Raw genomic sequence first — 15,305 nt, forward strand, 5'->3', positions numbered from 1 at the left:
ACATGACCTTTGAGTTGAAGGTAAGCTTCAAAATCTCATACTTAGAAATACAATAAAAATACAGGCATTTTGAGGCAAAGATATATAAATGGGTCCTTTCTGTAACATATATGATCATGCTCTTGCCAGATTTTTAGATTGTTGGTTAAAAACAGGCACTTAAAAATAATGCATTTCAACCCATCTTCAAATAGGCATTTTCTTCAACAAGCACAGTATGTGTAAGCATCGTTCTTTACCACCAGATGGAGCCAGACAAACATGTTTCACACATGCTGCTCTTACTTAAAAGTGAATCCCCAGTTTTTTTTGATAACAAAAACGTATCAGATCAGTTCCTTACATACTTTACCCGTGTAGATATTACAGTAGACCACAAAAGTGCACTTAACAAATATTTATGAGCAATGCTAAATGTGAGAATCTGCTTTTGCTATAATTATATGATTAGTCGCAGTGTTGTAAATACATCACATCCTGAGGAACCTTACAGTGCAGCAACCATAAGCACAATGATGGGGATGCCACATTCTGTGCAGGAGGCTGCATCAAACATTGTTGTGCAAGAGGCTGCATCAAACTCTGTTCAGACTTCTGGAAAATTCAGCAAACTAATTAAAGAAACAGGGCATCTGCATGCTGGAAAATCCATTCTACAATTCTAATGCTGCTGCTATGGTTCTCTGGAAATAATGAATCCCCCTACATTACAAATGGCAAGTAGCGTGTGTGTGTGTCTGTGTAAAATGCAAGGGGCAATATCCTTAGAACCTCTTCTATTATTGTCAATATTCCTGCATGACAGTGAGAAGCATATTATCTGCGCTCATTCTGACAGTTTTTGCACCAATACACCAATAGAACACTTAGCTCATTATCATTTGGCTTATTCAATAAGATAAATAAGTCTTAGGCCGCGTACACACGGGCGGATTGTCTGTCCAACTTAGTCCGCTGAACCGTGTTTCAGCGGACAATCCGCTCGTGTGCGGGCTTCAGCGGACTTTTTCAGCGGACAGTCTGGCGGACTAAGTCTTTCGGAATTTCCGTAATACAGTCCGTCCAAACTTGGTTTTGTCCGTCCAAACTTGGTTTCAGCGGACAGTCCGCTCGTGTGTAGGCAAGTTGGACAGACTAAGTATGGCGCATGCTCAGAAAGGATTTACACGGCCAAAGGTTGCATTGCAGTGTATTGGACATCGTTTTTCTAGTCCCGTCGTATGTGCTGTACACATCATCGCGCAAGCTTTCAGCGGACTGTCTGTTCATCGTGTGTGGTCAAGTCCGTTCATTCAAAATTTGGACGGACTGTCTGTCGGATTGTCTGACAAACTTAGTTGGCCAGACAATCCGCCCGTGTGTACGCGGCCTAACTGTTCCAGTGACTTTCACAGCTTTTGAAGAGCTCATCCCAACAGATGGGGTAGAAGAAAACAGATATAGATATTAATTGGATCCCTCGGAATAAATGTATCTTACATTGTACACTCAACATAGGTGTGCGCAGCAAATAGTGGGTGTCACTAAATTGCACTAAGAATAGGAGGGTCTTAAAGGGGAATTAAATACCAGGAGTGCGCTACTTACAGAGTGCAGAGTTCAGAAGTGCGTTATGTACAGAGTGCAGTGTTCATGTCAGAAACCATGAAATCAGGCCGAGACAGAAGTAACACAGTAATCACACTTTAGTTTAATAATAAAAGTAAAAAGAACAAACATAGTCAAAACATAGCCAAAGTTAAGTAACCAGAATGGATAGTCAGCCAAGCCAGAAGTCAGGGATCAATGTAGTGGAACAGCAAGCAGGATCTGGAGCCAGAAGGTAAAGTAAAGTCTGGAACAGGATCACAGGAGATAATTTCTGTGATGTTAACCAAGGTGAAGGCAGAGCTCCTCTGGACTGGATGACTTAAGTAAGCAGGACTAATGAGCAGGATATCATCAACAGATAAATAACTGTGGAGAGAGATGGGACAGCTGAGCAGCCAGCTAAGAGAAGGAAGGGCTGAGCCCAACTCTAACAGTTCAGGAGTGCATTATGTACAGAGTGCAGGGTTCAGAAATACACAACGTACAGAATGCAGGGTTCAAGAGTGCAATTATTATGGGGGGGGGGGGGGGTAACTGTCTTGCTGTGAACTTTGTGTGACATACAATGCCATGCAGCTCATTGGTGTGTGGTTAGAGCCAGCTGTACTGCTTATGTACTCCACTTAGAGGTCACTTTTTGGAGAAGAAAGAGGGGGTGCTAACTCAGCTCAACACAATAACCCTCTCTTGTTGTTATCGATTGGCCTGTGTCAACCTGCACTCCACGTAGAGGTCACTTTTGGAGAAGAAATAGAGGGAGCTGATTCAGCTCAATACAGTACCCATCTCATGTTGCTATTGGCCTGTTTCATTGTGCTTTTGTTCACTTTGAACAAGTTTTGAATTGCCATACAAGTCTATGGGAATGCAAAATCTGCAGGAAAGCAAGTCAAATGCACCTATCAATAAATCATAAAAGGTTTCTCACACTGATGTCAAACTGATGCCAGCAACACAAACCCAAAACCATCAACACTGGACATAAAAAGCACCCTTTGACGGTGGCCCCTAAACTCAACAATCAGTTGTATGCACATGTTGGGAAGCTGCAAGACAAATACTTCATACAGTCTCCTTCTTTACAAAAGTTGCAGGAAAAAAAAAAACTGATGAAAGGTCCTCTCTGAAAATTCAGTTGTCCTTGGCTTAAAAATATACAAAGTGCACTGCAAGTGCACTTGAAAGTGCAGTCGCTCTAAATCTAAGGGGTAGATCTGAAATGAGTGGAAGCTCTGCTGATTTTATCATCCAATCATGTGCAAGCTAAAATGCTGTTTTTTATTTTCCTTGCATGTCCCCATCGGATCTACAGCGACTTTACTTCCAAGTGCACTGCAAGTACACTTTCAAGTGCACTTGCAGTGCAAAGTGGATTTTCCTTTAGTAAATAACCCCCAGTGTTTCATTTGACATTTTTTTAATTATTTGAAAACTGTGCAGTGAATGCTGGAGCACCATTTTACATTAAAATAACTGTTGAAACAGAGAAGGAACTCTGTTATAACAGTTATCTTTATGTTTCTGGATTCTCACATTATACTTTATTGAATATACATTATTCCATTCTTGACAATGTGACATATAATGAACAGATAAAAACTTGAAATATTGTCATCCAGGCATCAAGAAACAACAAATGTAAATTCTGATGCAAAACTATCAGCTAGTGTATGAACTAAGTTCTATAATAAATAGTAAAATATGTAACTATGTAACTATGTAAAATACAGTATACGTCAGTAAATGAAAAGCAAGAGTGCTCCTTTCTATTTTTGAATATCTCTTGACATCCACTTTTCCACCTCTATGTAAAGCATGGCAATATACAGATTTATAAAGCATGTGTCATAATTTCCATGTTGAATTGTTTTGCTAGGGGGAAAATGGAATTTCAGGATTGAATGGCCCAGCAGGTATAATGGTAAGTTTGAAAAAATGGGGAAAATATCCTAATTTTCCTGGACAGTTTATATGAACCCATGAGATTCTTACCCATATACAGTGGGGAAAATAATTATTTGATCCCCTGCAGATTTTGTAAGTTTGCCCACTTACAAAGAAACAAAGGGTCTACAGTTCTTATCATAGGTGAATTTGAAATGATAGAGACAGAATATCAACAAAAAATCCATAGAAAACACATGATACAAATGTTATAAATGGAGTTGCAGTTCAATAAGTAAAATACGTATTTGATACCCATGACTTAGTACTTGTTGGAGAAACCCTTGTTGATAAGCACAGAGGTAAGATATTTCTTGTAGTTGGTTACTAGGTTTGCACACATCTCAGGAGGGATTTTGGTCCACTCTTCTTTACAGATCTTCTCTAAATCCTTAATGTTTCTTGGCTGTCGCTTGGCAACTCAAAGTTTGAGCTCCTTCCATAAATTTTCTATAGGATTAAGGTCTGGAGATTGCCTAGGCCACTCCACGACCTTAACGTGCTTCTACTGGAGTCACTGTTTTGTTGCCCTGGTGGTATGTTTGAGTCATTGTCATGCTGGAAGACCCATCTATGACCCATCTTCAGTGTTCTGGCTGAGGGAAGAGGGTTCTCATTCAAGATTTTACAATACATGACCCCATCCATTAGCACCTTAATGCAGCAAAGTCAGTCTGTACCTTTAGTAGAAAAAAAGCTCCAAAGCATAATGTTTCCACCTCTGTGCTTGACTGTAGGGATAGTCCCCCACCTCAAAAGGGCACATGTTCAGTCATGCCAATGAACATCTAAATGATTCAGAGAAGGATTGGGACAAAGTGATGTGGTCAGATGAAACCAAAATTGATCTCTTTGGCATTAACTCAACTCGCCATGCTTGGAGGAAGAAAAATGCTGACCTTAAGAACACCATCCCTACAGTCAACTACGGAGGTGAAAATTATGCTTTGGGGCTGTTTTTCTGCTAAAGGTACAGGCCAACTTTGCTGCAATGAGGGGCTAAAGGATGGGGCCATGTATTGTATAATCTAGAATGAGAACCTTAAAGCGGGAGTCCACCGGGACTCCGCGTTTTTTTTTTTTTTTTTTAAAGCCAGCAGCTACAAATACTGCAGCTGCTGACTTTTAAAATAGTGACACTTACCTGTCCAGCGCGCCCGCGATGTCGGCACCCGAAGCCGATCTCTAGGTCGTCTGTCGGGTCCTGCCGCCGGCATCTTGGGTATGGGAATCAGGAAATGGAGCCTTTCGGCTTCATTTCCTGGTTCCCTACTGCGCATGCGCGAATCGCGCTGCGCAATAAGGACGCTCCCCGCTGCCTCTGGGATCTGTGTGTTTCCCAGCAGGCAGCGGGGCACTTGCGGGAAGGGGCGGGCACTTGCGGAAAGGGGCGTAAGTTACGCCCCTTTCCGCAGAGAGCTATCCCAGAAGTGGGTGCAGTTACCTGGATTATCCAGGTAACTGCACCCCCCTCCCCCCTGAAAGGTGCCGATTGTGGCACCGGAGGGGGGAGGGTTCCGATGAGCGGAAGGTCCACTTTAGGGTGGACCTCCGCTTTAATCCTATAGAAAATGCATGGAAGGAGTAGAAACTTCGAGTTGCCAAGAGACCACCAAGAAACCTTAAGGATTTAGAGAAGATCTGTAAATAATGAACCAAAATCCCTTCTGAGATTTGTGCAAACCTGGTCACTAACTACAAGAAACATCTTACCCCTGTGCTTTCTCCACCAAGTACCAAGTCATGTTTTGCTTGGGGATCAAATACTTATTTTATTCACTGAACTGCAACCTTAATTTGTAGCAATTGTTGTCCGTCTATCATTAAAAATACACCCATGACAAAAATTATAGATGATTAATTTCTTTGTAAATAGGCAAACTTACAAAATCTGCCGGGGATCAAATATTTATTGTCCCCACTGTACATCATTTATTGAATGGTTACAACCAATTCTTTCTTTCTAAAGTATAGTTTCTTGTAATTCTGATGAAAATGTATTTTGGGAGATATTATTTAGAGATTTACCTCATGTACAGTATTTTGTACCAAGCAAGCATCCTTGTGTCACAATAGCATACTACAGCAGCAATAGCTGTAAATAAATCTGTTTATGCACACACCATTATGGCCAGATGTAAATTCTACAATTGATGCAAAACTGAAATAACAGTCTGCCAGTGATGTCATGAATGGTCATGAACAGTGGGCACAGCTCCCACAAACACAGACAGACATTCAAGGAATAAACATTTTTTTTATGAAGTTTTCTGTTTAGGTAGATGTAGGCTTAGATACACCTTTTTTGCAATGCCTTGTATATCCTTCTTAAACTATGATTTAGTATTACTATCCAGATTGTAACCTAAAGGGAACATGTCAGTATAGAAATATGGGAGATGCAAATGGTAGCTTGTTTTTTTTAAAGATGTAAGCTCTGGTACTTGCTGACGTGTTGCCCTCACTACTATCTGAGACCTGGAACCCCACACCTAATATGCACATGTTTATTCCAAGTTGGAGACCCACCAAAAAGTGTAGAAAGCATAGGGATAGCAGCTCTCAAGAATATACCTTTGATGTCATCATCAGTGGCAGTTTCCATAGCTCTAAACTGGCAAGTCCTATGAGATGATATATATGTTGTCTTCTTCAGAAGACATCCATTCCCTACTGCTGTTTATTACAGTTTGCTATAAAGTTACTATTTATGTTCTGGCTTCAGATTTAAAGTGGAATTCCAGAAAGATATAACAATACTAATTGATACAGCTATATATTCATTTAAAACACAATTATGTGTCTTTTTAACCATTTACTTACTGGGCACTTAAAGCGGAGGTCCACCCTAAAGTGGACCTTCCACTCATCGGAACCCTCCCCCCCTCCGGTGCCACAATCGGCACCTTTCAGGGGGGAGGGGGGTGCAGTTACCTAGATAATCCAGGTAACTGCACCCGCTTCCGGGATAGCTCTCTGCGGAAAGGGGCGTAACTTACGCCCCTTTCCGCAAGTGCCCGCCCCTTCCCGCAAGTGCCCCGCTGCCTGCTGGGAAACACACAGATCCCAGAGGCAGCGGGGAGCGTCCTTATTGCGCAGCGCGATTCGCGCATGCGCAGTAGGGAACCGGGAAATGAAGCCGAAAGGCTCCATTTCCTGATTACCATACCCAAGATGGCGGGGGCAGGACCCGACAGACGACCTAGAGATCGGCTTCGGGTGCCGACATCGCGGGCGCGCTGGACAGGTAAGTGTCACTATTTTAAAAGTCAGCAGCTGCAGTATTTGTAGCTGCTGGCTTTAAAAAAAAAAAAAAAACGCGGAGTCCCGGTGGACTCCCGCTTTAAACCCCCTCCTCCCCAGACCAATTCTCAGCTTTCAGCGCTGTCACTGTTTAAACAACAATTGCGCGGTCATACAACACTGTACTCAAATTAAATTTTTATCACTTTTTCCCCACAAATAGAGCTTTCTTTTGGTGGTATTTAATCACCTCTGGGTTTTTTATTTTTTGTTAAAAAAATTAAAAAAGACCAAAAATATAAAAACAGTTTTATATTTTGTAATACAATTTGCAATCAGGTAATTTTTCTCCTTCATTGTACGCTGATGAGGCACGTATAGGCTGCATTGATGGGCACGGATAAGACGGCACTGATGGGCACTGATAGGTGCCACTGGTGGGCACTGAGGGGTGGCACTGATGGGCACTGATGTGTGGCATTGAAATGGATTGATAGATGGCAATGAAGGGCACTAATAAGTGGCACTGATATCTGGCACTTATGGTGGGAGTGATGGACAGTGATGGGCACTGGTAGATGACACTGATAGGCAACACTGCTAGGTGGCACTGATGAGGCTTTGATTGGCACCACTGGTGGGCATTGATAGCTGGCATTCGTGGGCTTTGATAGGTGGCACTGATTGGTGATGCTGATATACACTGGTGGGCATTGATTGATGGCACTTATATGCACTGTGGGCACTGGCAGGTGGCACTGGCAGGGCACACTGGAGGGCACAGATGAACTCTTCCTATTTGGGACCGATGTCCCTTACACAGAAGCAAGTGATTGACTTTTTTTTCTCTTCACGCTGTCGGCGTGAGGTGAAAAAAACCATTACTGATCTTCTGTTTACATCACGTGATCAGCTGTCCTTGGCTGACAGCTGATCACGTGGTAAGGGGCCAGGATAGGCCCCTTACTCTGATCTGCGATCACCCAAGACTCATTGACTTGTAATCACAGTTCACACCCTGCAGGGGGCGTGCAGGGAGCGTGCAAAGGGGAGGACGTCTATTGACGGTCTCCCAGCAATGTAGGTCCACGCTATAGCTGTCATTCGGCTATAGCGCAGACGGGAAGTGGTTAAAGCAACTTGTGCAAGTTCCTGTGTTCTACATGTGTAGTACTACCCCCGCAGATGACAAGGTTCTCTACTGCTGCACAGCCAGGCACATAACATCTTCAGCTTTCACCCGAACACAGTGAACAGTCCTTGAGCTTTATTCTGTGTTTTTATGGGGGAGTAATAACTTGGACGGGGATAGGAATTATGGGATGCCCAACTAGATAGCAACAAAACCAGGGGCAACTTCCTCCCTTTATGCAGCTCCAATTCATTCTTGTCCTTCACTCTGTAGAATTCCAACTGATTCCTCTTCCGTGGTCTGTACAGCTCTGATTGATTCCTCTTTAGTAGCTAACAGCCTCTGTTAGATCAGAAACAGCCCCTTACAGGCTAGAAACTCTCTGTTCCCTAGAAAGTAGTGTAATGTGTTGTGTACTGCATCTTGGATTACCTCCAACTCCCTTGTAGTCACTGGTTCCAGCTCTACTACTGCAGGAAATGCTAACCCACCTGGCTACACTTCATCAGTCTCATGTTATGCCCTTCACAGCACAACTCAGACTGGGAGAAGGGAAATCAGCACTGGAAGCCAATCGGGTGTGTTGAAGAGCTGATGACAGAAGGAGAGAACAGAGTGACAGTGAAAGTCATCAGTCTACTGCTGTTTCTTCACTGTCCAATCACAGGCTGTGTGTTTGGGAGATTATATTGAGCTCAGCTTTGTCATGGTATAGTGAACCAATATGTACACAGCACCATGAAATCCCCTGAAAATAAGTTAGTGTGTTGCTAGATATAGCCATCTTAGTTAAACAATAAATTCATATAGCCCTGACAAATTCTATAGTAAATTATAGAATACATTAATTTACATATGTCTCCAGCTCTTACAATATAATATTACAATACACATAGATATTTGTTATTCTTTGATTGTATATGCTGGCCTGAACAGTATCACATTTAGAAACATTTACAAAGCATTAAAATAACTTCAACCACCATCACAACCGGTTTAAATGCTAGCTGAAGACTGCTGAAAGCATGTTTAAAGCTACAGCCTCTAACCACTGATGAAAGGCGCATTAAGGGCTTAGAGGAAACATTTACAAATGCTTTCTGAATGTGTTGCTCCTTGGACTATTATTTCCAAGATAACACTGACCTCAATCTGCCTGCTGTACCCGTTTATGAAGCAGAGCGGCCACATATATGCATCCATAGAGAATGGCTTTTCTGTGCCACATATATGCATCCATGGGGAACGGTTTTCTGTGTTGAGAGCACGCTCACTGTGCATTCCCAGCACAGTAACTAAGATATTATAGGCAGCTTGCAATGCACATTTGCGATCAGGAACTTCTGATCATGTGACCACTGTGCCAGCCCATCACAGCAGTCACAGGATCTGAAAGCCTGCCTCCCAGCATTTAGGTCCTCTTAACCACTTCCATATCGCCGCACGCCAATATACGTCCTCACTTTGAAGAGGGATATCGTTGTTATGGCAGCAGCTAACTGCCATAACCACGTTATCTTCTTCTTCAGCAGGTGGTCTGGTTTCCAATAATAGCGGTCTATGCGGCGGATTCGCCGCAAGATCACTTTCATCGGCTGCGGGAGAGGGGCCCCCCTCCCGCCACTCTCCGGTGCCCTTTGCCACTACCGATGGCCCAGTAATCGATCAGATGCTCCTCCTTCCTGGGTATGGAGACGAGTGAGGGGAAGATGACCCCCACCCATCTCCATACCCTTGCCCATAGCTCTTAAAGGGCCATTTTTTTTGATTTTTTCACATTTTTATTTTAGTGTAAATATGAGATCTGAGGTCTTTTTGACCCCAGATCTAATATTTAAGAGGTCCTGTCATGCTTTTTTTCTATTATAAGAGATGTTTACATTCCTTGTAATAGGGATAAAAGTGACAAATTTTTTTTAAAAGAACAGTGTAAAAAAATGAATACATACATGGTAAAATAAATAAGAAAAAAAATTAAAATTTTAAATGCGCCCCATCCCGCCGAGTATACATGCGTAGCGCCCGCATATGAAAATGGCGTTCAAACCACACCCGTGAGGTATTGCGGCGATCAGTAGAGCAAGAGCAATAATTCTAGCCCTAGACCTCCTCTGTAACTCAAAACACGCAACCTGTAGAATTTTTTAAATGTTGCCTATGGAGATTTTGTAAGGGTAAAAGTCTGTCGCCATTCCACGAGTGGGCGCAATTTTGAAGGGTGACATTTTGGGTATCAATTTACTCTGCATAACATTATCTTTCACAATATAAAAAAAAATGGGCTAACATTATTGTTGTCTTATTTTTTAATTCAAAACAGTGTATTTTTCCCAGCAAAAGTGTGCTTGTAAGACCACTGTGCAAATGCGGTGTGAAAGCAAATATTGCAATGGCCGCCATTTTATTCTCTAGGGTGTTAGAAAGAAAATGTTTAATGTTTGGGGATTCTAAATCATTTTCTAGCAAAAAAAAAAAAACGGTTTTAACTAGTAAACAACAAATCTCAAAAAGAGGCTCGGTCCTTAAGTGGTTAAAAGGCTGGGGGGGCGGCAGAGACAAGGGGTTAACAAATGCCAGTGTACAGGCCATTACAGATTCAAGCCATGCACACTCAGGGACAATTTTTGGGTAGAAACATAAGGGAAATACTACATAAATACAGAGAGAACAATCAGATTCCACGCAGGCAATATTTCTGGTGGTAATTGAGCCCAAGAACAAAGAAATGAAAATGAGATGGATCTATACTAACCTCAATGAACTTCTATAAGGGGAATACTTGGGCTGTTGAGAAAATCCAAAGACACATCCAAGTACTGTGAAAGTGTGTACAAACATGTTTTGTGTTGAATACTATAATCTCTATATGTATTCAGTGATGAAATAACTACTCGTATCAACAAAACATTATCTAGGACTGAATAGGTGCCACATGGATGAATTGCCCAGATTTGACCATAACAAAATATAACTGAATCAGATAAACATATTGCTTATACATTGTTGTATTAAACAACTATTTATATTGATACAAATACAATTTGATATATGCTAATTTGTGAAATAGTCAGACCAGATTAATCCAATAATTAGGTTCTCTATATATTTCTCAACCCTCAGGGTTAAACCCCCAACAAGCTTCATTTATCTCCTGTAGCCTCTTCTACCAAAATCTCGGCACTTGAGTTTCAATATTTTCAACTTTTACAGCTGTTAAAAGCATTATTCTTCATGTTGCCTGATATATTATATTTGTCCAATAACACGAGAATGGCAGCAACGTGATTTTCCAAAGGAAAGGGAAATTAATTGAATGTTAACTCTATAGTAAAGTTCACAGTTTATTGACCCTAAAACACACATAAAACTGACTACATGTAGTTGCGTTATACAGTACATACTTCTGTGAACTCACTACCTAATAGAATATCATTGCTGTGCACATTCAAGCTTGGCAGAGAGCATATAATTCTCTTAAATAGGTTTAAATTGTTTTCATGCTTTAGTTCTTTAAATAGCCCTTTATTATTAATTCTAGCCAGCAATATGAAGTCAGCATTGGGCCTCAAATGATAGGTGGCTTTATTGATTGTTTTAAATTACCCACACATCTGGCATTTTTTTCTTGAGACTGTGAACCTTAATCTCATTTGTGAACATTTTTTTTTTTTTTACAATTATTAATGCCCAGTCTCATTAGGATAACATGTCATAAGAATAGTACAATTACAGAGCCTTCCCCTCTTGGCCATCCGCATCATATTGTGAATGTTTGCAGTTTCCATAACAACTTCTTCCTTGTTTCACAGAAACTCTTTTTGTCCAATTCATGTTTACATATTTATTATCTAATTAACCCCTTCACACCTGATTTTTCTATCTTTAATGCATAATGGATGCTAATATAAAGAAATTACAGTTTAACCCTTTATTTCCTGGCCTTTTCTATATGTTAGATTTTTGTTACCTTGAAGGAAGCTCCTACATGTGAGCAGTATGTTGTATGTATAAAGAAATCTTCATTATCAGTTATATTAACTGGATGTGTGAGTAGGAGTCAGCAGTTGTTCACCTGACTGTAGTAATCAGAGTGTTACTTTCATTGGAACATATGAATTTTGTTAATGAAAATAACTTAAAAAAAGGGACAAGACCAATAGGTGGGAGACTTTACAGCATATAATGATGCAGCCCCAATTATAAAAAAAAAAAAAGTACAAGTAGATATGTACAAATGTCTTGGCATAACCAGTTTACAAACTTTTTCTAAAAAATAACGGTAAATAGAGCAAAACTGGACAGTATTAGTTCAGTGTTTAAAGTGGTAATAGGTCCTGGTACTACTGAGTTTAAAAATCCACTCTGACTTGAGTTAGGAAGACGAAGGCCCTTGTGGTTAGAACTGAGCAATGATGACAGAAGTTGCAATAGTAAGTGTGGTATGAAGTGATTCTCCACCTTGTGGGGCATTCTGACTGTGCTAGGAAAAAGAGAAGGTACATGTTGCACTACAAACAGATTACTGTGCCTAATGCCGTGTACACATGACCGGACTTTCCGTCAGACTAGGTCCGACAGGATCAGTCCGTCGGATAATAATATGATCGTGTGTGGGCTAGTCCGATCATTTAAAAAAAAAAAAACGATGGACCTAGAAATAGAACATGTTTCAAATCTATCTGATGGACTCAATTCCGATGGACTAAAATCGAGAAAACCGTTCATCTGGGTGCTATTTCGATGGACCAAATACGACGCAAGGGCAGCTATTGGCTACTGGCTATTGAACTTCCTTGTTTACTCCAGTTTATGTCATCCCGTTCAAAACAAACGGACTTTCGAACTGACTTAGTCTGTTCGTGTGTGGCCAAGTCCGTTCATTCGGAAAGTCGGTCGGAACTCCGCCGAATGTCTGTCGGGAAGACTGTCGGACCTAGTCTGCCGGAAAGTCCAGTTGTGTGTACACGGCATTAAACAATTTTCAATGAGGCTGGCTACCAACATAGTGCCTGTCAAACACCATAAAGCAGTTAGGTTGGTGGTGAGTCAGCCACTGGAATGAGTAGTGTAGAGACACTTCCCATGTGTGCCATCTGCAGTCACAGTACCGTGGCAAATTTTTTGAGCATTAAAACAACTATGAAATAATTGGAGTCTTATAGCAGTTATCTGGTTCTAGGGGGAGGATACATTTTGAAGAATTCTAAATTACTACAAAAAGGTCAGGGATGCAACCCTGCCACTACTGAGTGAGTTGGGAAAATGCTGGATTAGGGCCAACAATGTGGACAATTTTACCAGAGAGTTGATGATGCTTAGATAGGTGTTTGCAAGACTTTCAATTGTATGTTCTCTACTGTTGACTGTGTGACTCTTCCTGAAAAGAACTGTGCAGCACGGCTCGTGTATAGTTAATTTGTCTAAGTTTAGGATAGCAAGCCTTTAGCTATGCAAAATTTTTCGGTATCAGGAATAGGTCATTAATTCTAAATGTTTAAGTTGTATACAGGTCTTCCACCAGCTCTGGTCAGATGCAAGTGTTTTGCAGCTGTGGAGTAATTCTGACGTGTGTTTCCTACATTACTACCTTGGCACTGCCACCCCCCACTTACTACTAGCAGACTAAGCCAGTTTCTTTTTTTCTTTTTTTTTTTTTACATTAAGCTATTGGCACTTAAATGTTCATTCTAAATACAGAATCTTGGTGCTTCATATCTAAAATATATGTTTGTTTTTTACAGGGCCCTAAAGGATTTCCAGGTGCGAAAGGTGAAAGAGTAAGTATTCAACGCAAGTCTTGGATCTTGGTAAACATGCAGGTTGTATGTGGCTATGGTTGCCTCTATTGAGGATTGGATAGGGAAGTCTGGCTGTGTACGTATTGAATACTTGTTGTTGTTACTATACATTTTTGCCCATGCAGAGTGAGTTAAACATGTACTTTTAAATCAGATTTAAAAATTGCTATACACTTCACACTAGGAGAGTGAGCCCTTCTGTATAGCCAAAACATTTTTGCAGTTTTGGATAAAGTAGAGAGGTGTTGGACCCTTTGTCAAGCTTTTATTGCTATCTGTATCCCTGCTAGGTATATTCCCCTTCTCTTTTTTTCCTGGTGATTATTGTCAATGTTGGACTGTTAGTACAGGGGCTCCAACTGGAGCTGTCACTTTTTTTTTCCGGCTTAAGCCTAATTCACACTAGTAGTTTTTTTATTCAACCAAGCAGGGTTAACGCCTAAATTATTTTTGTTACATGTCCCCATTCCCATAACTTACCTTTTTTAAGTTCTATTCTGCACTCTCTAGCAAGAAAAAATCCTACATTGTTTATGAGGGGGTTGGGAATCTGTGTTTCACATAATTAACCCTGTCTGTATTGTGAAGGCAGATATTCATTTTCTTAATTTGGATCTATTGTATAAGATTTTAATTATAAGTTGTAACTATATTTAAACACTGCCTGTCCTAACAGAGGATTAGCTTATTTAGAGACTAGGCTTCTTGCATTGTATGTTAATGAGGACAGACTTTTTTGTTTTTCTTTCCTTTCACTATGGTTGGAAGGAAAGTAAATCGCTCAATTCCCCCATCAACAGAGTCTTACCACTCGGCAGAACACAACAATTACTGATAGCAGCGTAGTAATCGCATGCAGAAAAACCAGACAGGCTGGTTGTACCCAAGTTGATCAATCTATCAGCCCGCCCATACATGGTTTGAATCTTGGCCGGTCCCTGCTGAACCAGCCAAATTTCAATTAAATTACTATGTATGGCTGCCTTTAAGACAGACTGGCTCTGACATTGTTCAAAAAACCTAACAGTTGGTCCTGACATCTTCTCCTGAAAAAAAATCTAAAATGTAGGGAATATTAAATAAAAACATTTTTAGGCAAGCTGTGTGAATGCCAGCTGTTGATGGGGCATGACTGAAAAACGTATGTCGATCGTCTGTCGATCGGCTGACTGGAATGTTCTAGCGGGGGGCCGTCTCTCTGTCAGAACACAATAGCACAGCAGGGGAGATTGCCATACCAACATTGCATGGTTAGTACAGCAGCTCCGGAGCTGTCTGTTTTTCATTCCACCTTGCTTGGTTGAATAAAAAAACTACTAGTGTGAACTAGGCCTAAGCCTAAAAAAAAGTGACAGCTCCAGTTGGAGCCCCTGTACTAACAGTCCAACATTAGTACAGTGATCTCCCCCGCTGAGCTGATGTGTTCTGACAGGGGGACAGCACCCCACCCCCGCCATTGGCTGAGAGCTCTGATCGGGAGCCAGTTGGCTGCTGGTTTCCCAGCATGCTCGTCCAACAGACCCCTGGCCAAACGACCGGCTTCTGTTGGACCAGCTGACATACACACAGGTCGGATGTGGACTGGTTTTTATTGAGCC

General features: G+C 41.3%; 1 protein-coding gene across 1 annotated transcript in view; it reads left to right on the plus strand.

Annotated features, from left to right (window-relative positions):
- Positions 1-15,305, plus strand: part of LOC143960916 (uncharacterized) — a 614,677-nt gene that overhangs the window by 378,816 nt on the left and 220,556 nt on the right. The window contains exons 81-82 of the mRNA XM_077469935.1: positions 3,467-3,511; positions 13,651-13,686. Of these exons, the coding sequence (XP_077326061.1) occupies positions 3,467-3,511; positions 13,651-13,686 (81 nt within the window). The remainder of the gene's footprint in view (positions 1-3,466; positions 3,512-13,650; positions 13,687-15,305) is intronic.

The sequence above is a fragment of the Lithobates pipiens genome, unplaced genomic scaffold, assembly GCF_037356315.1.
Source record: "Lithobates pipiens isolate NorthernLeopardFrog02 unplaced genomic scaffold, aLitPip1_a1.2 Scaffold_8, whole genome shotgun sequence".
In the NCBI taxonomy this organism is placed as follows: domain Eukaryota; kingdom Metazoa; phylum Chordata; class Amphibia; order Anura; family Ranidae; genus Lithobates; species Lithobates pipiens.